At 36.8% G+C, this 26,828-nt stretch overlaps 1 protein-coding gene across 1 annotated transcript in view; it reads right to left on the bottom strand.

Moving 5' to 3' along the window:
- The window catches only part of DPY19L3 (dpy-19 like C-mannosyltransferase 3), a 68,041-nt gene that overhangs the window by 23,128 nt on the left and 18,085 nt on the right, over positions 1-26,828 (bottom strand). The window contains exons 4-12 of the mRNA XM_069457162.1: positions 22,266-22,356; positions 16,285-16,406; positions 15,526-15,671; positions 14,136-14,259; positions 13,459-13,593; positions 7,008-7,139; positions 5,136-5,237; positions 2,792-2,865; positions 2,456-2,614 (exon numbers count right to left, since the gene is read on the bottom strand). Coding sequence (XP_069313263.1) covers positions 2,456-2,614; positions 2,792-2,865; positions 5,136-5,237; positions 7,008-7,139; positions 13,459-13,593; positions 14,136-14,259; positions 15,526-15,671; positions 16,285-16,406; positions 22,266-22,356 — 1,085 coding nt within the window. The remainder of the gene's footprint in view (positions 1-2,455; positions 2,615-2,791; positions 2,866-5,135; positions 5,238-7,007; positions 7,140-13,458; positions 13,594-14,135; positions 14,260-15,525; positions 15,672-16,284; positions 16,407-22,265; positions 22,357-26,828) is intronic.

Raw genomic sequence — 26,828 nt, 5'->3', positions numbered from 1 at the left:
GTGAGGGCTGCCAGTTTAAAATAAAAATAAAACTTTCATGAAGGCCCTACTGATCCTTCATGCATATCCAATAGAACTGGATCTGTATAATGCTGCCCTATATAACTACAGAGATTTTACTTCCTAGAAATCCTCTTTTCACTACTGTAGATACACAGGAAAAGTAAAGTGATATTCTAAGGCAGTTTTCACCATTGGTAGTAATCTTTACTTAAATGTTAAATATTACAACCCAAACATTGGCTTCTACATAGATACTAAAAGGTTATTCCAGACAAGGAGAACATATGCTCTTATCTTCCCCTGATACCTGGGAGAATTTTGCAACACCTTCCCCAATACCCCAGCCAAGCTGGAAGGCTCTTATTAATCCCGTGAATATATAACACCGTGCCCTTTCAGCTGTAGCCTTCACACTAATGCAGATGTGTTGTGTAAGTGTTAATAGTATCATCCTCCCCAGTACTAAAAAGGTAGAAATGCTTTAAGTACTTGGCATTGATAAAATATCCTTCAAGTTACTTAAAAGTTAATGCATATTAAGATACAGTCATGTGCCACATAATGACATTTCAGTCAACGAAAGACAGTATAGTAGACAGTGGTCCCATAAGATTATAATGAAGGTGAAAAATTGCTATCACTCAGTGACACCGTAACATTGTAGCACAATTACTTTATTTTTTAATAAAATTAATGTAGCCTAAGTGTACAGTGTTTATAAAGTCTACAATAGTGTATAGGAATGTCCTAGGACTTCATATTCACTCACCACTGACTGACTCAGCCAGAGCAACTTCCAGTCCTACAAACTCCATTCACGGTAAGTGCCCTATACAGGCAAACCTTTTTTTATCTTTTATACCATATTTTTACTGTACCTTTTAAATGTTTAGATACACAAATACTTCCCATTGTGTTACAACTGCCTACAGTATTTCATACAGTAATATGCTGTCCAGGATTGCAGCCTACGAGCAATAGGCTATAGCAGATAGCCTCGGTGTGTAGTAGGCTATATCCAGGTTTGTAAGTAGATGCTATGATGTTTACACATCGACAAAATCGCCTAATGATGCATTTCTCAGAACATATTCCCACTGTTAAGTAACGCATCACTGTACTATGATCCTTTAATTACTTTAATGCAGTGCTTTTCCTCTTATTAGTCCTAATATCCCTACCTGGTAGATGAGGATGCTCTAAAATCTTTATCTATGATCATATACCAAATCAGCTCCAGAGACGGCTCACAGATTCACACTGAGCGTGGCAGACACTGTCAAAAGGTACTGCAGGCCAACTGAACTTCCTGCTTTGTATGCAGTCTAGAGTCCTGTCGACACCTGGTGTCTGGAATAATATTAAATTACACTGTCTAGAGTAATTTCCATCTATTGTCACAGGACTAAATTTTATCTTGGGCTAGGTACAAAAAAGGACACATCTGAAAGATACTGAACTACTTCATAGTCAACGAAATATTTTCATGGTTCAATGTTGCTTCATTCTTGATAATCATAAAACACCTCACTGATCTGGACTCATTTTAATGACACCTCTCTTGTGGCTGTGAATCATACTTCACCAGCACCTTAATTGGCAAGGTAACTACGGAGAGAAAGGGCTTCCTTGTGAGCTTCATTAAGCTTTCACAAATGACAGTAGCTTCAACTTCTTTCATTTAATTTTCTTTCAATTTAACACAAGTAGTAAATGCAAACCCCCTACCAGCTTGATAGACAGGTATTCTGTAAGTTTTTAAAAAGGCTTTATATTTCCTGATTTTTTCTTTCAGTAGACTAGTAGACATGCGAAGTTTTAAAAAACTGGCAATTATTGCTTAAAACTTTTAGTAGACATTAATAATTATGGTGTACTCCAACTTTATAAGCCCTGAAACAAGATGCAAGAAAACAAATGAACAATAATTAACTCTTGATATGTCATAAGAAATTTTAGAAAGCCGCTAGAGGAAGAAGGTAGAAAAACACAGGAAATTAGGGAAACAAAATAGCAACTTATGAGTCAATAATAGCTAATGATAACTTACATCTACCAAATATTATAAGCATGAGACACTATTTTAAGTACTTTATATTATTTTAACTTGTTTATTTCTCATGAAGCCCTGTAGACTAAGTATTTTTAGTATTCCCACTCAACAGACAAGGAAATGGAAATATGGGAAAGTTACATAACTGACTCAAAGATCACTTATTCTCAAGTGTGCAAGTTAAGACTTAAACCCGGACCAGCATGCACTGTGACCATTCCTCTTTGCTGTGGCTTAGCTATGGAGACTGGGGTCCATGCCAAACCCGATGTTTCCCCTTTAGGTTAATACTACTACTCTGTACTGTGTCTGATATTCTGATTTTCAATTTAGCAATTTTTCTGCGACATGTAACAAGTTCATTAAAGCAAAGTGTTAGAGTTCTGAAATAAGCCATACCTGAGATTATGAAAAGCAACAACGAATGCTGCAATCACTGTGATGGACAGAACAAATATGTAAGCATAAAAAAGCAGAGTATATGAAAGCCTTTCAAATGTATTAAAAGGCAGAAGGCCAAAAGCTTCTTCACACAGATACAGATTTGCATCAAAATCCCTAGGGTACAAATGGAAAGCAAAGCATTAAATTCAATACAAGGCAAGGAAACTACATTATACTTTTCCTTAAAACGAGTCTGCAATTAATAGTCTAGGGCATAATGATGCCTGAAATTTTACAGTCCCTGCTGACTTAAAATAAAACAGCAAACACAGATTTTCGATACAGTCATACCTTGTTGCTCCAAGCCCAAATTTTGCCTTCAGAAATTTAAATATGTGTTCATCTGACTTCAGGTTAAGAATTTTCTATTGAGGAGAGAGAAAAAAATTGCTATTAGTGTCTTAGGCAGGTTTCCTGATAATTTCCCACTGAATATGGATATTCAGTGTCCAATTTCATAGGCATGTGTGTGTGTATAAAATTAGTAAATGTTCACAGTAGTTCTCAGAACTGAGGAATTCTAAAGCAGGAAATTTCAAACTCCCTTCTCTCCCTCCCCTCCCCCCATTTTAGCATAATCCTTTATTCAAAAAACATACATAAGTTAAATATGCAAAATAGATAAAGGATGAGCTTTTTTGGTTTCAAGGAGAGGGAGAAGGCTGAAGCACAGTAAATACAATTTTTCAGACCAGATAATAGGACAGACTGAAACCTCAAACAGATACATAGCCCACAAGGCCTGTTTTGCTTTGGGGTTTTTGGTCTGCAGATAGAACTGATGCTAAGACTTATTCACTCAAACACAATTCAAGACAGCAGCAACTCTCAAGGGGTGAATAGACAAATGCCAGTGTTCATCATTACTGATTACTATTTTAATTCCCAATATTTTCATTTTTAATTTATAGCTTACAAAAATCCATATAAGATAAATGGTGAAGACATTGCATCAGAAGAAAAATGAAGATAGGGAAAAAAATAAGATGAAGCCAGAAATGTGGTTAGTCTGCAAAATATATTCATTAGAGATGAGCCACAAAGATGGTCTCATGCTCAAGGAGTAAATGCAAAGAGGGAGATAAATGCATCTATTTTACTCACAGAGTCTTAAGAGTAAACAAACCAGGTGCTCAGAAGAGAGCCCAACAGTCCTAGAACTGAGGCTCAAAAGAAATTTTTCCCATGGGTACAGTAAAAACAGCAAGGAGTTTCAAAGACTATTTTTTCTAATCCCTTTTATTGTAGGTCACTGACAAAATACCAAGTGCAATTCAATATAGGTGTTATTCTTGGGGAGTCAAAAACCGGTGGTCCTGGGATGCAGCTCTCTGTCGGTTTAATGCAAGAACAGATCACTGAATGTGTAGAGTGGGCAAATGGATGAACTGCATATCTTTCAGCTAATCTTCCAGAAATGCTGATTGTTCTGCTCAAATAAGCTTTGGATAAGTACTGAACTGTACAAGAGTTTAACAACACAGTGACAAGGATCTGGAATAAGGTGTTTAACGTGGCTGGCTGAGAGAAGAGTCTTTTTTTCTTTGACAGTCAACAGACAGGAGCAAGGGCCACCATTCTTTTATGGAGAAGGAGCCTGTTTTGCAAATGTCTCTTTTCCTGAGATTAGCCTCCTAGCAGGGACAAAATCATCTGAAGAAATCACAGTAGTTTTGCTCTAACATAAAAGCAAAGAGGACATTATGGTCCAAGAACTATCTACTTGTAGTATATAGTTATTCTATATTTATTAACATAACTATATATTTTATAAATATATTTATAAAGCAAAATAGAATAAAATAACTAAAATAAAATAAAATGCAAAAAATACAGTAAAAAATAAAGCATGTTAAACTAAGCAGAGCCCCCGAGGGCACTTAAAAAAATCTTAGCAAAGCACCTACTGAACATAGAACAAATGGATGCCTAAGTTACTATATGTGTCATTCTGCTGTTAGGGTTGTTAATTGTAAGTCAGTCAAATGTCGGGGAACAGCTACCAAAAATGAGCTCAACTTGTCTTTCTTGCAGACATTAGATAGTGAGGTCAGTTTATTTATTAACTGAACCCAATAAAAATCGTGTCATTTTTTTTTCAGTACCATAGTGTAGAAAACCATGTGTACTCTTATGATACCAAATAGAATTTTTTAAATTTACAGAAATATTTGTTTAATGTTTTTAAAGTTGAGCTTTTAAAAATTTAATAACTTAAAAGGTAAGTGCATTCAAGGTATTAATAGAACATTTAGAAAGACTGAATAGACATCAATGATTAAAATCAACAAAATAATCCTTGTTACTAAAACAAAGTTAAAACTGAGCCTTTTAAAGTAAAACTGGTAACTCTCTCCAGCAATGCTAATACACTTTATAAAGCAAGAATTTAATTATTTGAAATTGAAAGTTTCAAAAAAGCTGGGTGTAGTGGTGCATGCCTGTAGTCTCTGTTACTTGGGAGGCTGAGACAGGAGGATTGCTAGAGCCCAGGAGTTTGAGGCTAGCCTGGGCAACACAGCAAGACCCTGTCTCTAAAAAAAATTAATTAAAAAAAAAAGTAAGTTTCAAAAATTATCTCTAATGCCATAAGCAAATTTAAAAACACATTAAATATGTCATTTTATTAACTTACCTTAATTATGTTGTTGAGAAAAAGTGTCAAACATAAAACCACAAATAAATGTAACAAAAGTTTCCCAAGCCTATTAAGGAAGCTTCCAGTTTTCATATTTTTCTGGAAATAAAAAAAGAGCTGTGTTTTAATTCTTAAATTTTAATACAACTTCGTAACACTGAAGATGAGATTACTTGAGGATTTAAAACACTGGATCATGCAACATAAATGGAAAATACATGTGGAAAATATAACCTACTAATCTTTATGGGGTTTCATTGTCTTAATATTTACAACTTTCTAATAGTAAATGAATCCCCTAAAAATGAGCTCCATAAGGAGAAAAATGTGTGCTAGTCTTTTTTCTCTTTGAGACTTTCAAAACCAGAGGTTTTTTTTTTTGTTTGTTTTTTGTTTTTAAAACCCTCATAGGCCGGGCGTGGTGGCTCACGCCTGTAATCCTAACACTCTGGGAGACCAAGGAGGGCGGATCGTTTGAGCTCAGGAGTTTGAGACCAGCCTGAGCAAGAGCGAGACCCGTCTTTATTAAAAATAGAAAGAAATTATATGGACAGCTAAAAATATATATATATAGAAAAAATTAGCTGGGCATGGTGGCACATGCCTGTAGTCCCAGCTACTCAGGACGCTGAGGCAGGAGGATTGCTTGAGCCCAGGAGTTTGAGGTTGCTGTGAGCTAGGCTGATGCCATGGCACTCTAGCCCGGGCAACAGAGTGAGACTCTGTCTCAAAAAAAAACCAACCAACCAAACAAACAAAAAAAACAAACCCTCATAAACCAGAGTATTGGGGTCTGCCACTTGGAAGGTACTCAGATACACTGACTGAACAAATCATTACACCATTTATCCTTTAATTCATATATCAGAGGCATACCTATAACTCAATTTAAAAAAGACCTATCAGTATTAAAAAAATTAATTGTGCCCTTTGATATATAATAGGTTTCTTATAATCTTCAGATAACATTGTCAAATATAAAATCTAAAGAGTTCAAATATCTAGAGTGCTATTTATAACTCAGGGTAAACGAATGAATGAAAACTGCTATTTTTGATAGTCAATTAAAAGCCTGGTTTTAAAAAAATCTTTTTGAAAGTTTGTCCATAGCAATTCTCACTCAAAACAGTAAATAATAACAAAAAAGATTTATTTTTCTCAAAGTGGAAAACAAAATGGCTTCTTGATATAGAAATGTTTATAGCATATGAGAAAGAAAATAGGCTTTGTTACCATTTTAAGCAAAAACAAATGACTTTTAAACCTCATGTAAATTTAAGAAATGTAATTACATAATAAAGCCAAAAGATCAAGTTGATGTTTTCGAGCATGATTTCACAATATGGGAAAGGTCCCATTATTTCTAAAGGTATTTATTTAGACTCTCAAAATAGAGTTAATGTTAATTCACTGAAAAATCAGCAATACAATACGGAAGGACCAGGAAAAGAGTAGTGTCACTAAATCAAGCAACAGCCAGGTGTCTGCCAACTCGAGACACTGTGATGAACACTCCCATGAGCAGCAGAGTCTCCTCACTCTTGAGCTCACATGCACACAAACGCTAAAAACTTAGAATTCTCTTTTATTTCAACTATAAATCAGTAACATTCAACTAAGCATCTATGGCTAATCCCTGAACTGAATTAAGATGCCAATTCCTTAAGAAATAATTGTTAAAGGGATGGCACATGATCTCAGGGGGCTCAACAATACTACAACATGCACTTAAAAAGGCAAACAATGCCACTCATGTTTTAGTGGGAGTCGGGTTATAAATTTTCTTTTGCATGCTGTATGAAAATAAGGCCCAACAAACCGCACAATGAAAAAAAAAGTTTACTTTCATAAAGAACAAAAAACTCCTACCTGAAGTTTTCTTGCAATTAATACTGAAAGGTTAAAACTGATAAGCAATGATCCAAGAATCATGGAATTAAAAAACTGAAGAATGCAGACCAGAAGTAAACTTGTTATCTGTATGCCATACAGCCACGTTGCCTGCAACAGCCGAAGAGGAGATGGTTAAACAGATTTTATCAGGAGACACCACATGCTGACACACTGGTCATCAGGTGGGTACATTCCAGGTTACAAATAATGCAGGAAACACACTTAGCTTCAAGAAACACCATCTAAAAAAGGAAACTAAAGCATATACATACCATTTATTTATCTTTTAAGGACAGAACACTTACAATCTTATAACATTAATTAAAGGGCAAATGAATGAGGACGATATGAAGCAGCGGAAGCAAACAATGGTATAAATGTATTTTGGAGTTGGCAAGTGCCATTTGTAATCTTCAGTTTTAAATTCTCTTACGGTTACTGTTTACAGCCAACAGTAAGCACTTTGTGCATTCCATTATTTCCTAGTTTTCCGTACTACGCACCTCAGGACTGTACCGTATATTGCTGCATTTTGTCTGTTTGTGTGTGTGCCCAAACCCCCTGATCAGAGCCAAAGCTCCCCCTGCGGGGAGGCACCTCGCAGCTTCACAGCAGGCAGCGCAGCACAGTGGTCAGGAACAGGAGCCGGGCGTCAGTGGCGCCTACACTGTACAGTCCTGATTCTGCGATAGACCAGCCGTGTGACCTTAATGTGCCGGAAATGGCTCATCTGTAAAGACAGACAATTCTGCCTTCCTCACAGAGGAGCAGCAGGGGCTGCCGGAAGACTCGGATGTGTAATAAGTACTCATTAAGGAGAGCTTCGATGTAACAAAAATTGTTGACAGGCTGACACTGAAGGAGACAAAATGCAACCAACTTTTTTTTTTTTTTTTTTTTTTTTTGAGACAGAGTCTCACTTTGTTGCCCAGGCTAGAGTGAATGCCGTGGCGTCAGCCTAGCTCACAGCAACCTCAAACTCCTGGGCTCAAGCGATCCTCCTGCCTCAGCCTCCCGAGTAGCTGGGACTACAGGCATGCGCCACTATGCCCGGCTAATTTTTCTATATATATATTTTTAGTTGTCCATATAATTTTTTTCTATTTTTAGTAGAGACGGGGTCTCGCTCTTGCTCAGGCTGGTCTCGAACTCCTGACCTTGAGCGATCCACCCGCCTCGGCCTCCCAGAGTGCTAGGATTACAGGCGTGAGCCACCGCGCCCGGCCTGCAACCAACTTAAAAACAAAAAACACGCCACAAAGAAAAAAAAGACAGGACCTGATTAAGAGTTGATACTTTTCCTGTTAGTTTTCTTATTCTCTTTCAAATTAGACAACTCCATATTCATACGGGCATATAAAAATACTAGTTTTATTCAGCAGCAAATCCGACTTTCCTCATGGTTTTGTTCTCTTAAGCTCAAAGGAAACAAACCTACATCAAGCACTGAGAAGTGAGGCCCGCAACAGTTCAGCACTTTCGCTTGGCGTAAGGAACTCAGCGAAATGGATATGGATAGTTTTTAGGATCATAATGTATCTTACTGATTTTAAAAATTCAGAAAAACGTAAAAAAGAAACAGCAACTGATGGAAAGGCGGGCTCTGGAGTCAAAACCCAATACTATTATCTATAGAAATAACACTGATTTCATAGCAGTGTATAATATTTCATATATAGCATTTTATACTTTATATTATACAGTATAATTTTCTCACATCAATGACTATTCTGTGAAAACTTAAATTGTAAATGGTTTCACATCTTACCATATGCCATAATTTTTACGCCACTGGATCGTTTAGGTGTTCCCAGCTTTTTATTACTATTAAATTATTATAATGAACATTCCATCTTTAAAAACCTCAGATCATTACATCTGATTAGTTTTTAATCCTTACTTTGTTCATTGTTGGATTCTCAGCACCTAAAAGAACCCCACTAGAATCGTGTCACTCAGTACATACTGAAGGAAGGAACGAATGAATAAATACATTTCCTTAGGAAAGAGTCTTAAAAGCAGAATTACTGGTTAGAGAAGCACAGGTTTTTCCTTTCTAACAGCTTTATTAAGATATAATTCATATTCCATCAAATTTGCCCCCTGAGAGTGTACAATTCATGATTTTTGGTATATTCACAAAGTTGTGCAACTATCACCACAGTCTAATTTTAAGATATTCTCATCACTTCAAAAGAAACCCCATCCCCATTAGACATCACTCTCCGTTATCCCTTCCCCCTGCCCCTGGCAACCCCTAATGCACTGTTTCTGTAGATTTGTATATTCTGGATATTTCATATAAATGGATTAATACAATATGTACTCTTCTGTGGCTGGCTTCTTTTACTTAGCACGATGTTTTCAAGTTTCATCCATGTTGTAGTATGTATCAGTATCTTTTTTTTTATCGTTGAATACTATTTATTGTATGGCTATACATATACATTTTGTTTATCCATTCATCAGCTGATGGGCATCTGGGTGGTTTCTACTTTTTGGCTAGGAACATACATATACAAACTTTTGTGTGGGTATATGTTTTCATTTCTCTTGGGTATGTACCTAGGAGTGGCATTCCTAAATCACATGGTAACTCTATGTTTAAAATATGAAGAAATGTTTTTCAAAGTGACTGCACCATATTACAATCCCATGATGAACATATGAGAGTTTCAACTTCTTCACATCCTTGACATTTGTCATTATCTGTTTTTTAATTTTAGCCATCCTCATTGTGGTTTTGATTTGCAATTCTTTGATAGCTAATGATGTTGAACATCTTTATATATTCTGGAAGTCTTTTATCAGATATGTGATTAGCAAATTTCTCTCCTATTTTATGCTTTCTTTTCACTTTCTTGACAGTATACTTTGAAGTACAAAAGTTTTTAATTCTGATGAAGTCCAGTTAGTGTATTTTTTCAGTCACTTGTGTTTCTGGTGTTGTATCAAGAAGGCTTGCACTACCTCCAAAGTCATGAAGTGTTATTCCTATGTTTTTTCCTGAGAGCTATATAGTTTTAGCTCTCACACTCCAGTCTATGACACATTTTAACCTAATTAGCATGTACGGTGAGGGGAAGGAGTCCAATTTCATTCTTTTGCATTTGGATATCCAGTTATTCCAGCATCATTTTTTGAAAAGACTATTTTTTCTCCATTTAATTATCTTAATATCCCTGTTGAAAATCAATTGACTATTTGTTTCCTGGGAAGGTTTATTTCTGGTCTCTCAATTCTGTTCCATGGATTTATTAGGTTATTAAGTATGAAATACCTAATTTCCTTAAGTACTAAGTTTGACAGTTGATACCTCTGACATTTCACTTTGACACTTCTTGTTTTATTTTTATTCTGAAGGTACACTCTCAGTCTTTCAAATGCATGCTTTGGCTTGTGATTATCTTTCAAAAATTTTTTAGAGCAATTTTTGTGAAACCATGGATAAGTAAAAAGTTTGTGTTATTTTAGAATATGAGTTCCATTGTGGAACCAATGCATTGCAGACAGCACAAAATACCAACAAAGTGTTTGGGATGGATGCGGCTAATGAACGCACAGTACGTTGATGGTTCGAGAAATTCTGTTCTGGTGACTTTAATCTTGAAAATGAGCCACGTGGGTGACCTCAGACCAAGGTGGATAATGATGAGCCGAAAGCTGAAGTGGAAGTGACTCTACCGCAGCCCATGCATGAATTAGCAGCAAGGTTACTATTCCAACCATATTGGACCATTTGAAAAAAATCAGCAAGGTAAAAAAGCTGGATAGATGGGTTCTGCATGAATTAAACAAGTGTCAGCAGAGTAACAGTCTTGAAGCCTGCCTTTCTTTGCTGTTACAACATAAAGGTGAACCATTTCTACACCATATTGTTATGTGTGATGAAAAATGGATTCTTTTGGATAACTGCAACATTCGCCACAATGGCTGGATAAAGATGGAGTGCCAAAGCACAGTCCAAAACTGAATATTCATCCAAAAGAGCTAATGGTGTCTGTTTGGTGGTCCAGTGCTGGTATTATCCACTCCAGATTAATGAAACCTGGTCAACTGATCATGGCAGATATCTACTGCAACCAGCTGGATGAAATGATGAGGATACTTGTGATTAAGCAGCTGATACTGGTCAATAGAGAACAGGCCGATTCTCTTGCAAGACAAAGCTTGACCACATGTGTCACAATGTTGCTCAAACTACAGCAGCTGGACTTGGAAACTATCATACACTGTATTCACCACACCTTGCACCAACTGACTACCACTTCTTCCAGGTTTTGGACTACTTCTTGTAAGGAAAAATATTCAATTCTCAACACGCTGTGGAAAACACTTTTCATAATTTCATTGCCACTTGCTTTCCAGGCTTCTTTGCTGCTGGCATAAACAAGCTGCCGTTTATGTCAAAGATGGCAAAACTGTGTCGATAGTTTAGGCGCACAGTTTGATTAATTGTACTGCTTCTTGTTTGAGAGATAACACAGATACACTATTGATGTGAAATCAGACATTTCATATTTAATGACCTAATGTCTATCCTTCTGCCAGTATCACCCTGCTTCGATTACTACAGTTTTGTAGTACGTTTTGAAATCAGAAAGTGTGAGTCTTCCAAGTTTATTCTTCTTTTTCAAAATTGTTTTAGCTGTTCTGGGTCCCTTGAGTTTCCATATGAATTTCAGAATCAACTTTTCAATTTCTGCAAAAAATCCACCTGGTGAGGCTCTGTTTGGTGTACCCTATTTGACATTAGCTCAGTTTCTTGATTCTGTAGGTTTCTGTCTTTTGCCAAATTTAAGAAAATTTCAGTCATTTCTTCCAAAAGTATTTCTTTGAATATTTTTTTCATTCTCATACTCTGTCTCCTCTCCTTCTGGGATTCTGATCATATGAATTTTAGACTATGTTCAAGGTCACTGACTCTTTCCTCTGACCATTTTATTCTGCTGTTGAGCCTGTCCCCCGAGTTTTTAATTTTGGTTACTGAAACTTTTCAAATCCAAAATTTCCATTTGCTTCTTTATATATTCTATTTCTTGCTTACAACTTATATTTTCACTCGCCTCAAGTGTGTTTCTAACTAACTGTTCAGTGAAGCTTTTCTGTGATAGCTGCTTTAAATTCCTTGTCAGATAATTCCAATTTCTGTGTGCCTTGGTGTTGGCACCTGTTGATTGCTTCTTTTCACTCAAGGGAGATTTTCCTGATTCTCCATATGAGGAGTGATTTTCAGTTGTGTCCTATTACCCCACAGGACTCTGGATCTTACTTGAATCTTCTATGTCAGCAGGGCTCCTCTCACACCATGCGCCTTAGTCTGTTCAGGCTGCTCTAACAAAACACCATCACCTGGGTAGCTTATGAACAAAAATTTATTTCTCACAGTTCTGGACACTGGGAAGTCCAAGATCAAGGAGCTGGCAGACTCAGTGTCTGGAGAGGGGCTGTTAGCTGGTTCACTGATGGCACCTTCTCACTGTGCCCTCACATGGTGAAAGGGGTGAAAAAGCTCCCTTGTGCCTATTTTGCAATGGCCCTAATCACTTCCTAAAAGGCCCCACCTCCTAACACAATCACCTTGGGGTTGGGATTTCAACATAAGAATCCTGAGGAGACACAAACATTCAAACCATAGCACCGTGCCAGTTTCATGCTGGTAGGGAAAGAAAAATGCTGTCTCATTATTTCCAGACAGAGAGGAAAGTCTAGAGTACCCACTGACATTTGGGAGGCAGGGGGATTAAGGTGCTTCCTTACTGAGTGCAGGTGAAAGTTCAGGCTCCCTGCAGGCCTCTGCTGACGCCATCCTGGCTGGGAAGGGAAGAGGTGCCTCATTACTGCTCCTCACATGGCCTTCACTGACAACGTAACTATGAACAATGTTTAAAATGCACACAATGTATGCATTAAAAATGTACACGTTTGTGCACATGGAAAAAAAACCACATACTGATTAAATGACAGGAGCAGACACTGAGAGACAGATATGGGTTTCCTTATTTCCTTCGGCCAGTCAACAGGAATTCACATCCCATGCTGGTTAAATGTTACTATGAAAATTTTATGAAGTGCTACAGAAAAGTTGTTACATACCCATTGAATTCTTTGCACATAAGGCAATATGTAGTCAGAAATTTTAAAAGAGCTATCTTATATTTTAAATTTTAAGTCATCTCTATAAATAACAATTGACCTAGACATTTTTATGCCAAATAAATCCATTTTAACTTGAAACAAGCAGAATAAAAGTTAAGATGGTCAAACTAGGCTGCATAAATTACTCAGTCTCAATTGACCTCAGCACACTTAGCTCTAAGAAGGAGCTTCAGTTTTATCATGAAGTACGTGCGTATTTTCGTCTCATTCTATAATACAAAACACGAAACAGTGAAAATCTCAAATGAGAAAATAAAGCAAAGCTTACCTTCGCTGCTGGCAGCATGTCCAAGGAGTCCAGTATGAACAGCACTAATGCCTGCATCAGCATCATAAATTGATTAAATTGCCATGTCAGGCTAAAGAGAAAAGTTGATATGAAAATGGCAAGAAGTGTCAGCCTCTGTAAAAAGAAAACCTTTGTATAATTTACATGTCTCTAGTAATAAAAAACCTTGCAGACAAGTTTTATCAAGAGCAGCCAATATCTCTATAAACCAGATAGAAAAGCCATACACTGTTGCTCCAAAAACCCTTGCATTTGTTATTTAAGCTCTAAACATCATAAAGTGACACTCTGCATATAAATATTCACATACGCTCTGTGTATTCCACACTATTATGGAGGCAATAATGCACAAAATCACATCTCAAGAGCAATGGCTTAAAAATTCTGACAGTTTCTCAGAAACTGTGTGTGGGTTTGCTCCAACTATTTAAGGGTAGATTATGTAGAGGACATTTTTAACATCAAAAATGAAAACATTTTCTTTGGAAAGTGGAAAAAGCTCAGATAAAGAATTTAATTTAACTCGAGTTAAAAAAAATAGGTCATGTAACAAGAACTATTCACATGCATTGGGACACTACGCACATCACATTTTTTGAAGCTTCTTATATAAAATTGGGGAATTAAAACATATATAAACTTTTATAAAGACTTACTTCAGAAAGAGGCTGTAAGTTTGGTCTCAAGAGATACGTAATTGCTGCTATCTGAATTGCAAAGAATGGCAGTGCCCAGTTCTCCCTCAGTGGGATGGTAAACTCAACTCTTGTGGTATCTATTCTGCACAAAAGAAAACACGAATGGCCAAAATGTAATTTTTACAATAATTTCCTCAAAGATTTCCTGAAGTGAAGGATGTATTACATTAAGGATAAGTATACTTAGATTTTGGTCACTGGTTCTCAATAACTGTCCTTATCATCATCATCATCCCATGCCAATTGAGAAAATGTAAGTGATCTGTCCACGGCTATGCTTTGGTAAGTGGCAGAACTGGCTTTCAAGCCCATGTCACTATGACTCCTAAACCCATGAATGTATCACGCCAAAGCACCTCTTACTTTTATTTCTAACTTCATTAATGTTAACAGACAATGCTATGCATTCTCCTTCTCTGTGTTTCTTTAGTGCTTTATACTTTAGTCTTAAGTTTGTCTTTGGTAGTAATTTTTAAAGGCTTCCTGCCTCTCTTGAATGTGAACCCCGAGAGGGCAAGTACGATTTTTCATCTTTGTACACTCAACATCAAGACCATCCCTGCACATACTAGCCATTCATGAATGATACACACAAAACACACACCTACATATGAATGTGTGTATATACAAAAAAACTAACCTTTATAAGCCTCAATTTACTCATCACTAAAATGGGGATAATAATAGGACCTACTCTATAAGGTTGTTAAAAGAATACATACAAAGCATTTTTTAAAGTACTCGGCATATAGTTAAGCACCCAACAGGGTTATAATAAAAGTAATTTGCTCAGGATTACCAAAAACCCCCCTATATTAGAACTTGTGTTCAAGTTTTAAGACTCCCACTTACTATTGGTGTTGCTACTGTAGATCAGGCAATAATTCAATATATCCTGAATATGTTTTTTTAAAATGCTATTTCATAAGGCTCCAGTGCTTAATTAAACAATGTAAAAATTTCCTTGCATTTGTACAGCTTTGCTAATTGAGAGCTGCACACAACCCTACTGAGATGGATGGTGAAAATATCATTAAAACCCATTAAGAGGTGAGCTGTGTGGCTGGAGAAATACTGATCACACAGCAAACAGGTAACAGAATTAGGATTACTATGGATGATGCTCTTGACTTGCAATTCAATGTTCTGTTCCTCAGCTGGAAACACATATAAGTAGCACTTTCTACCTTTCTAAGTAAGAAAAATTTATAAACCACTAGATAGACCAAAGAGAAAATGCTCCTACCCAAACACACGTGGCAGAAGAAATCCCTCTGAACTTCAAATAAAGTAACTGCATTTTTACTCTCATTTTAGAAAGAAGAGAGACACAGTGATTCCAACTCACCTATTTGTGACATACCACAAGGCTGCCAACAGTCCCGACAGCCACGTGCCACTAAGGAGCCAGCTGGTTACATAAAGAGCCGTGACATAGATCGCCTGCAGTCCAAATAAGGTGTAAATATAAAAATAAACTGGCTCTAAATATTTCTGTATAGGGAACAATAAAAAATGTTTGTCAAAGAAGCCCTAACCCTCTTCATTGTCATTTAAAGAATACGACAGTAGAAATGTAATACTCAGAAGCCTGCTGTTACGTCCCAGGAGTCAGCCCACATCACCCCCTCTCATATGGGAGTGTGCCAGCAGCCCTTCTTCCCACCACCAAGAAGAGAAGAGGGAAGTTCATGAGAGTCTAGCTTCATTCTTTACTCTAGACCAGTTTTACACCTTTGTCCAATTTTCATTGTGATTTGGTAATTTTATAATGTTTTAATCTGAACAATAAATCAGGAGTGATATACATTTCCAAATGAAAATATTTATCAGCTTTTAAGACTGCAAATATATATTACAATATATGCCAGGAAGCACATATGTACAAAGATCTTGTATCTTGTAAAATATAAATAAAAAGCAATATCTATTTATATATTAATAGAAAGCAAAGTTCACAATATACGTGGAGAAAATTAGGGTATTGCTGATTTTTTACCAAACCAGTTGAAGACCAGAAGAACATATGTGAAAACTTTCTACTCAAAATGGCAGATTTTGACTTTCATCTGATATTAACAATTCCATGTTGCAGAACACAACATACCTGTATGGGTAGAACTCTATATAAAATGCTGAGAAAAACCTCTTGGTAAATATTCATTCGTTGAAGGAGGTTAATTGTCCTCATAGATTCAGTTTTATTATCATATATCAAGCCGTGAAAACCTAAGATTGATATTTGAAAGATGAGGAAGAAAATAATTACATTTACAGTTATTTATTCATTCAAAACTATTCATAGATTCTTTAGCATGTGCCAGGGAGCATGGAATGCACTGGGGATGTATAATAAGCAAAAAACACAGTCCTACCCTCAAAGAGCTCACCACATATTAGACGGACAGTATTTAAATGTTTACACAAACATAGGTAAATCAAAACTATTGTGGCCAGGCTTGGTGGCTCATGCCTGTAATCCTAGCACTCTGGGAGGCCGAGGTGGGTGGATCATTTGAGCTCAGGAGTTGAGACCAGCCTGAGCAAGAGCGAGACCCCATCTCTACTAAAAATGGAAAGAAATTATATGGACAACTAAAAGTATATATAGAAAAAATTAGCCGGGCATGGTGGCGCATGCCTGTAGTCCCAGCTACTCAGGAGGCTGAGGCAGGAGGATTGCTTGAGCCCAGGAGTTTGAGGTTGCTGTGAGCTAGGCTGACACCATGGCACTCTAGCCCGGGCAACAGAGTGGGACTCTGTTTAAAAAAAAAAAAAAAAAAACACAACCAATAAAAACATTAAAACTATTGTGATGGCAATGAAAAAAAACCTGCATGGTTCTTCTATAGGAATCTGGGCAATGGGATTTTATATCTCCCCGCCTTGCCCTCCTGCCACACGACCTGCACTATCTCCTCTGGGAGAGTGTTCTCCCCCAGAGACTACCCTCTGGGAGAGCAGCCTTCCCCACTCCCAGTTTGGGTCTGGCTATCTGACTTGCTCTGACCGATGGCATGCCAGTGGACGTGCCACACACCACGTCTGAGCAGAGGCTTTAAGAGACCATAGTGCTCCATACAAAGGAGCACTATGCAGTTGGCAAACAGGAATATGTAATATCTTTATTTTCTACTACAGAGCGATCCCCAAGATTTTTAGTGAAAAAAACAAAATAGAGAACAGTGTATACACTATACATTAAGCAGATTTTTTTCTATAACAATGGGGAAACATGAATATATTAAAGTATTTGCTTATATTAAAAATATTAAAAGTGGAAGAATAAAACAAAAACTAATAAAAATGGTTATCTGTAAGAATGGTTACCTAAAGAGTAAGGAAGGAAACAGGGTGGAGGGAACAGGGATGGAAGTGGACTACTCTGAATGCTGCGTTTTATAGCTCTGACTTAGAACTGTGTAAATGTTTTTAGTATAAAAAATTTTACAATACAATCCCTGAAAACCAAAAGCAAGATATAACAAAGAAAGCTATTGAGTTGGTGGCTTGGTCACAAAAGACAGAGCTCTTTCGAATGACTTGAAAACAGAGGAATGTGACTAGGTGGGTTGGATCCTAATGAGAAAAAGAGCCGCAAAGACAGTGTGAACTGTTGTCAGGTAATCATATTGTAGTAGCAATAGTATTATTGTTACTTTGAAAGTAACACACATAGTAGCATAAAACAAGTGATAACCTTAATATCATATGGAACCCAAGTTTTCAACTTAAGGAGAAAAGAGAAAGAAATACAAAATCAAAAAGTAAAAACCCTGTTATCCTAATTTTGAACTGAAAATATCTATCTCTGTATTTTCTCTTAGGAAGACATATTCACACTTCCTAGCTGTGCTCACTAAAAAGGCCTAGAAACAATGACCAATCTAGTAGCAATAAGCGTCCCTCATACCCAAACTGTGGTCTCTAAAGAACTACTAAAAAGAACTAGAGCTCCTTGGACAAATGGCTGATTCCAGATCAAGGGTAGGAAATATACAAAATGGAGCTGAAATATCTTGTCATGCCCAAAAGCAAGGGAGTTTTCAAAGACCCCTGGAGTCACATCAAAAAGCCATCAATCTAATCTGAAAGGATTCCACTGGACAAAGGTTGGGCAATCTGAATATAAGAATAATAATACAAAGGATCGAAACACATCAATTATGTTAAAAATCCACAAGTTTATAATGCTACTTAAAAAGCAAAATCTTAAGAAGATGGTAGAAAGACAACTCATTCTAAATAGAATAAAGGGAAAGGTCAACTATTTTTCCTGCCTTTCCTTTATGAACTAAACTGTGCTATCCAGCAACAAAAATAAATGAATGGGACATGATTAAATTAAAAAGCTTCTGCACAGCCAAAGAAACAGTCCAGAGAATAAACAGACCACCTACAGAATGGGAAAAAATTTTTGCATACTACACATCAGATAAAGGACTGATAACAAGAATCTATTTAGAACGCAGGAAAATCAGCAAGAAAAAATCAAGCAACCCTATCAAAAAGTGGGCAAAGGACATGAATAGAAATTTTTCAAAAGAAGATATAAAAATGGCTAACAAACATATGAAAAAGTGTTCAACATCTCTAATCATCAGGGAAATGCAAATCAAAACCACAATGAGATATCACTTAACCCCAGTGAGAATGGCCTTTATCAAAAAAACCCAAAACAACACATGTTGGCGTGGGTGTGGAGAGACAGGAACACTAATACACTGCTGGTGGGACTGCAAACTAGTGCAACCTCTGTGGAAAGCATTATGGAGGTATCTTAAACAGATTCAAGTAGACCTGCCATTTGACCCAGCAATCCCATTACTGGGCATATACCCAAAGGAAAAAAGGTCATTCTGTAACAAAGGCACGTGTACCCAAATGTTTATAGCAGCACAATTCACAATAGCAAAGATGTGGAAACAACCCAAATGCCCATCAATACATGATTGGATTAGTAAAATGTGGTATATGTATACCATGGAATACTACTCAGCTATAAGGAATGATGAAGATACAACATCTCTATGGTTCTCCTGGAGAGAGTTGGAACCCATTATATTAAGTGAAGTATCCCAAGAATGGAAAAACAAGCATCACATGTACTCACCAGAAAATTGGTTTCCTTGATCATCACCTAAATACAAATCTGGAAACGACACCAATTGGACATCAGACTGAGGTGGGGGGTGGGGGAGGGGATGGGGGTATGCCTACACAATGAGTGCATTGCGCACCGTTTGGGGAGTGGTAACACTTGAAGGTGCTGACTCGGGAAAGGGGGGGTGGGGAAAAAAATATGAAACTATTGTTTTTAACTTGCACTGTTCACTTAATAATTTATCATGAATATTTCCCATATTATTTCATATCATTGTACAAGAAATAATGTATACATTATGAGGACATACTGTATCTAACAAGATATACTGTTAGACTCTTTGATTCTGTAAAATTAAATAAAAAAAAAAAAATTTAGGTAAAAAAAAAAAAAAAATAAATAAACTGTGCTATCAAATAGGTGAGGAGAAAATGTTTTTCTTTAGAGATAAATTCTAATAATGATAGAATTAGAATTAACACCATTTTTAAGTCCTTATGAAATTAACAAATTTGGGTCATGGTCATCAGTGGTTCTAAACCATAAGGTGAAAGGCTAACCAGGAACTTCACAATTGATGGATCAGTCTTAGCCCAAGAGAGACAGCCTAGACATTATGTGCCCTCTGATGTAATCATACACAACACCATATAGGAAATATTCTTAACAAAAAGTAGAACCTAAATCTGAGCAAGCCTCCAGATCCAACTACCAATTAACAGGAGGAAACTGAGAAACATTATATGACACCATGAGATTCCAGTAAAATTCGGAAGGTGGAAAACTTCTTTATACAGTGAATCAGTGTTTTCAACAAAAAATTACAAGAAAAAAGATGGAAAGATGATGATAGATTTAAAGAAACAGTTAAAGATACATATCAACTATAATGTGTTACAGGCTTTATGTGGATATCTCAAAAACTGTATGAAAAATCTGTAAGACAACTGGAAATGAGAACACTGACTGTTGAAACATACTGATATATTTATAGCTGAAGCAATATGATGTCTTGGATTTACTCCAAAATAATCCAGGTTGAGGGCAGGGGTATAGAGGAAACAAGATTGGTCATGAGTTGGTAACTTTTAGCTGGTTGGCAGACACACAGAACCCCATTAGAGGATTCTATTTTTTTTTATATGTTTGAAATGTTCTAAAAGAATAATCTTAATGAATGACAAAAATTAACATAAATACTGCTGAGTCTGTGGTGATACCGAGAAAGAAAATACTCATCATGCGCCTTCAGAGCAGTTTCTCCACCTCAGCACTGCTAAGATTTGGGCCACATGACCCTTTGCTGTGGGGGCTGCCCATGCACTGTGGGATGTTCAGCAGCTCCCAGGTCTCTGCCCACTGGATTCCAGCAACTCCCTGTCCTCCACTTGTAACCACCAGAAACATCTCCAGACATTCCAGATGTGCCCAAGGAACACAAACGTCCCCAGTGAGAACCACTGGTCAGAGGATGCTACGGAAGCAACTCATAATTTTGAGAACTAGTAAATGCAGTCAATACTCATTATTCACAGCAATTACATTCTGTTAAGTTGCAATAAAACTGAACTGGTAAATACTGACCCAGTGAGTAGGAAATAAAGGCTGGGCTCCTACGAGCCTGTTTGCATCAACTGATCAACACATGATCTTGTTTTATGTGTGCTTCTATTTAAGACACTTTCTCATATATATATATATATATATATATATATATATGGTGTTAATCCATTAACATTAACTCATGGCCAACAGTGCTGTAACTTATGCCTAAAATGAAGCTTATTGAACAATGTATTTTCTCTGTAAAGCACATCACAGCCTTCCTGAGCTCAGGAACACTAGACAGCATTTTAGCACTATGCTGGGGGGACACCGTAAACTGCAAAATCACCAAAAAACAGCAAAAAAAAAAAAAAAAAAGTAAAAAGCACAGCATGCAATAGACTGAGAAAAGGATGCTCTATTATGTCAAACAAGGCAGAGTGTCACCTCATTGGTTCTACTGGGAACATGCACATCAGTGACTAAAATTTTTTACTGCTCTGGACATGTCCATAAATGACTGTGAAAAGGCCATGAGTACTGATTTTGGTGTTATAACTAAATTTTAGCAAACAGATGATTTTGCAAATATGGAATCTGTGAATAACGAGGATCAACTATAGGGGAAAAACATCAATACATAGCCTGCCTTTCCTGTGCAAACTGCACCTCAGAGTTCCCAGACTGACGGAGCCCTATGGAAATAATAGACACAGGCAAAATCAAGGGCTGCTAAGCCCTAAGTGAAAGGCTGGTGCATAATTGGCCTTATTGTGGATGAGTCTGGCTATAAACACTGATTCATTTTTATGACACAAAACCAAAGATAACCAAAATTTCATGTCTCCTATCGCTATAAAATCCGATGTACAAATCATCACCTGAGAAGAATTCTCGCCAAAATACCACAGCTGAATCCAAGTAAAGCCCAGAAAAGGGCGGTTCTGTGTCATGTACGCCCACGTGAAGCACATCAAGGATGTATTAAGTAGAAGAGATCCTTCTGGGGGCTCTCATTAGATGGAGTAAACCACTTAGGAAAAGTGAAAATGTAGGAAAATGGCAACTGCAAAATAAAGGAAGGAATGGGGACAAGAGGAACAACTATAATTTTCATTGGTATTACCCAAATACCTCCAGTTTTCAGACAGTACTCCTTTCACCTGCAAAGACTGCTTCCAAAATGATCATGAGAAAAATCAGCAACAAAACCAAGAAATCACGAAGAAATTACTATGGGGCAAGGAGAGGAGAGTTATATAAAGTATTACATAACTTCTTCCAGAGCAAAAAACATTTCCATAGAATGATCAGATGTCAACAAGGAGAAACTACACAAGTTCTATAGAGCATTTAAAATGCTTCCATGCAAAGTATTTTTGACTAAAATATTAAAAAGAATAGAGTTGACCCCAAATCAGACTATTAGTTGTAATTACCTTGTATGAGGGTTGGAGCCTGCAGCATTTGCTTGTAGTAGGAGTAATACAGTCCACATTCTGTTCTGAATGAGATTTCTCGCTCCACTTCCTGAAAAAAAGTTAGATCTCTGGGTTTACTTGACCTAGTTTTGTTTAAGTATGTATTGGCACTGCAGAAAGGATTCGGAAACTACAACTTAAAAGAGAAAAATCTCTAAAGATATGGTCTCAAATCGTGGCAAACAAGAACAGAAAGCTAATAATTCTTGAAGCTTGGTGACAGATAAAATGGGATTTGTCATACTATTCTACTTTTGTGAACGTTTAAACTTTAAAAAATTAAAAATATATCACCATACCCACAGAATATTAGCAAGACACAAAATAAGAAAACAGGAACGCTATTAAAAAACTCTCCCAAATGAAAAGAAATATAATTGCATTAGAAACCTGCCTAAAAGCTAACAATATAAGATTAATAATTTTCTTTTTATTCTATAAAGTATTCTTAGTCAAATGAGGCAGACCTTTTACATATGAATGTTACTTTGACAAGTGTAACCATGGTAGAAAGATGTTCATGTAGGTAAATGGATACATGAAATATTTAAACTGCTTTTATTTTTTTTTATTTCAGCATATTTTTTTTTTTGAGACAGAGTCTCGCTCTGTTGCCTGGGCTAGAGTGCCATGGCGTCAGCCTAGCTCACAGCAACCTCAAACTCCTGGGCTTAAGCCATCCTTCTGCCTCAGCCTCCCAAGTAGCTGGGACTACATGCATGTGCCACCATGTCCGGCTAATTTTTCTATATATATTTTTAGCTGTCTGTATAATTTCTTTCTATTTTTAGTAGAGACGGGGTCTCGCTCTTGCTCAGGTTGGTCTCAAACTCCTGAGCTCAAACAATCCGCCCGCCTCGGCATCCCAGAGTGCTAGGATTATAGGCATGAGCCACCACGCCCATCTTTCAGCATATTATGGGGGTACAAAAGTTTAGGTTATGTATGTTGCCCTTGCCCTCCCCCTGCCCCCCATCAAAGCTTCAAGCGTGTCCATTCCCCAGACAGTGCACATCGCACTCATTATATAGGTATACACCCATCTCCTCCCCCTCATCTGCCCGACACATTTGTTATTCCCAAATGTGCACTTAGGTGATGATCTTAAACTGATTTTAGATAAGTATTTAACCTTAGAAGAACTGAAGATATAAGTAATAGCTATTAGTCAATTTGGTTACAAAATACTTTTTTAAAAATTTAAATCATTAACATAAAATATGGAGGCAATGGTAATAAGTATGGGGGAGACTTTCAGGAATAATCTTATGAATACTCTTAGACTGTATATTTTATATAAAGGTTGAACATCCCTAATCTAAAAATCTGAAATTTGAAATACTCCAAAATTCAAAACTTGTTGAGAGCCAACATGATGCCACAAGTTACTCTGAACACGTTATTTTTTCCCTGTCATGTTTTTTACTGTTAAGTATTTGTATGTGAATAAATATGAGAAAAGATTGCTTATAAAGGCAATAGAAATGCAGAGTCAGGAATGATGGCGATACCAAACAACCAAAAATTGTCAACAAAGTGACATCTTTGTTTTCTAACTGTTCGATGTACAATTTTGTTTCACACACAAAATTATTAAAATATTACATACAATTGCTTTCAGGCTATGTGCATAAGATATATATGAAACATAAAGGAATTTCATGTTTAGACTTAGGTCCCATCCCCAAGGTATCTTCTTATGTACACACTAATATTCCTAAATCTGAAATCCAAAGCACTTCTTGTTCCAAGCATTTTAGATAAGGGATATTCAACTGTGCACGTAAAATTATTATATAAATGAACAAAAAATTATAATCTATGTCATTATAGATACTTCTACACCGGTATTCAAAAAACCAGATTCTAGAATCTACAACACATTACCTAAACTGTATTTCCATTTATGTTTTTTCACATTCCACAAACCCAGCTTTTTTGGGGGAAGACAATAAGCAAGGAACATCTCACTTTCTAGCAGATGAACTTGTTTTAGCATATCTTTGTTTTCCCTACATCCAACTAATTGTCAAATGGTAATAAACATTGCATTAAAAGAACCACTCATGGTATTTACCTTCAGACCTAGAAATTATTTAATATATTTCTCCAACCCTTTAAATATTTATTAAAAAATTTTTCTTTTGAGCTCTAAATATTTCTTTAAATACTTCTCCTATTCATTACAAAACTATAATAAATTCACGAATAAAGCATTGAAAAAAAATTCTCTTAATTATTTAAGAGTGTAAATATCCAATCACCAACTCCAAAAACCAAACTATTATGCTTTATTAGTATCATTGTTAACTAACCCTTTTTAGAAAAATGGGAGGTAGGGTAGCAAACCTTATAGATTGAATATCCTTTCACAGAAAACAAATTTATCCTGGGGAAATCAAGCATGAACAGAAGGCCCACTGCTGGGTGCAGTGGCTCACACCTGTAATCCTAGCACTTTGGGAGGCCGAGGCAGAACTGCTCGAGCCCAGGAGTTTAAGACCAGTCTGGGCAATAGCGAGACCCTGTCTCTACAAGAAATACAAATATTAGCTGGGTGTGTGGTTGCATGTGCGTGTAGTCCCAGCTACTTGGAAGGCTGAGGCAGGAGGATTGCTCAAGTCCAGGAGTTGGAGGCTGTAGTGAGCTATGATGATGCTACTGTGCTCTAACCCTGGCAACAGAGCAAGATACTGTCTCAAAAAAAAAAACAAAAAAACAAAAACAAACAAAAAAACCAAAAAACCCACCAGGTTAATTTCATTAGCACACTTACTTTATAAAAAGGACAGTATGGAATGATACAGTTTTTTTAGCTTTCACAGTTGCTACTGATTTGTGTTGTATCTTTCATAGCAGTAAAGGCAACTCTTCTTAGTAGTTACGTTAACTCATTCTTCTTTAATCTTTGAGAAAAACTGCTCTATTGCTTTTGACAGACTGGTATCACTTGTTTCTAGAATGTTCAAACCCCTGCTCAAATAACCACAGAGGTTATGAATTGATGTTAAGTGAACATATACTAGTTTTTGTTCATGCAAATAAGAAGAAAAACAACATTAAGTTTAATTACATTCCTTTTCTTTTCTCCAGCTGCCATAAAGTGTTCAAAGTACTAACTGTTGCCTTCAGTGGAATATCCTAACATCAAACCTACATCCCCAAATCAGACTGGAGGGTCATTAGGGATAAAAGGCCGGCCTATATGAGCCTAACAATAAAAGACTGGGGAACAAGAAAAAACATTGCTCAAAGTACTAAAAGTAGAAAGCTTTTGCGCCCCATCCCTTTAATATACCCAGAATGTGTAAAGAACAGAGGGGGATCTAATTAGTAAAAATACATTCAAACATGATTAATTGGCAATCTGGCACCAGCTGAATAGAACCAAATGCTATATTTTATTAGACAGACACTTGCGAGTTTTACATCTGCCTCATGCTAAGAGAACATCTGTTTACTCATTCAAACACTTTTCCAGTTTTACAGCAATTTATACTTTGCCTGGTAGATCATGCCAATGAAAATGTACCCCAGTAGAAGTTATCCTCTAAAGAATGCAAAACGAACACACACTTCATATTTTAATTTGCACAGGTTCCATGGGGAAAGCAATGTTTGTTGAGAATGAAACATCTTCTCTGAAGATAATGACAGAAAAGAAACAGAAAGACAAAAGAATTGTATTTTTAAAGAACTGTATAGCTAAAACCATTTAAGTAATAGTTCATACAGTAATTTAACAGAAGTACTAAATGAAAAAAGCATCAAGGAAAAAAATGACTGCTCACAATTAATGATCTGCATCCCCCAAGGCACTAAGACAAGTTGCTGGTCATGCAAAAAAGGGTTAACAAACCTGTTTACACAAATTACACCAAATCTGGAAAGAAAACATCACATCAGTTTTTAAAAATCTCATACAAATAGATCCCTCAGGGAATGTCAGATCACCCTGGCCTGCCTTCCGCAAGAATTCTGTGAGGTTGGCTGAGCTAGAATCTCCTATTACTCCGGATGTTTCTGTAGTCATTTCCCAACCCACTGTCCCCCAACCCACTCTGGCTATGAATCCCACTTGCCCCTGCAGTATCAGGACATGAGCCCAATCTCTTTCCCCCGACTGCAAGACCCTGCTGGAGCAGTCCCTATGCCTGTTACGACTGCCCTGAATAAAGTCTTCCTCACCTTGCTTTAAAAATAGACGCTCATCTAAATAACTTTTATTTGTAAAAACTGTCCCCCCAAATTAGGCTGCGGGTAGTGGGGAAGCCGCTGAAAGATTAACTTTATGAATGTAATCTCTTTCAGAATTAGTTAACAAATCATCTCACCAAGAAACAGTAGCTCATGATAAGACAGCTGTTCTCAAAAGTTCTGTACTGGGAATCGTGCCCTCAGCAAACATATTTATGGCTCATACATGGTTTATTGTCTGGTTAAATTCATGTCCATCTGTTAGAACGGAATGATTCTTGCCCTAAAGTTGATGAAAGCCGTGACACATGAGAGTTGCCAAGC

Source organism: Eulemur rufifrons, chromosome 24, assembly GCF_041146395.1.
Source record: "Eulemur rufifrons isolate Redbay chromosome 24, OSU_ERuf_1, whole genome shotgun sequence".
Lineage (NCBI taxonomy): Eukaryota > Metazoa > Chordata > Mammalia > Primates > Lemuridae > Eulemur > Eulemur rufifrons.
Note: the sequence above shows the minus strand (reverse complement) of the source record. Positions and strands in the feature narration are given on the sequence as shown.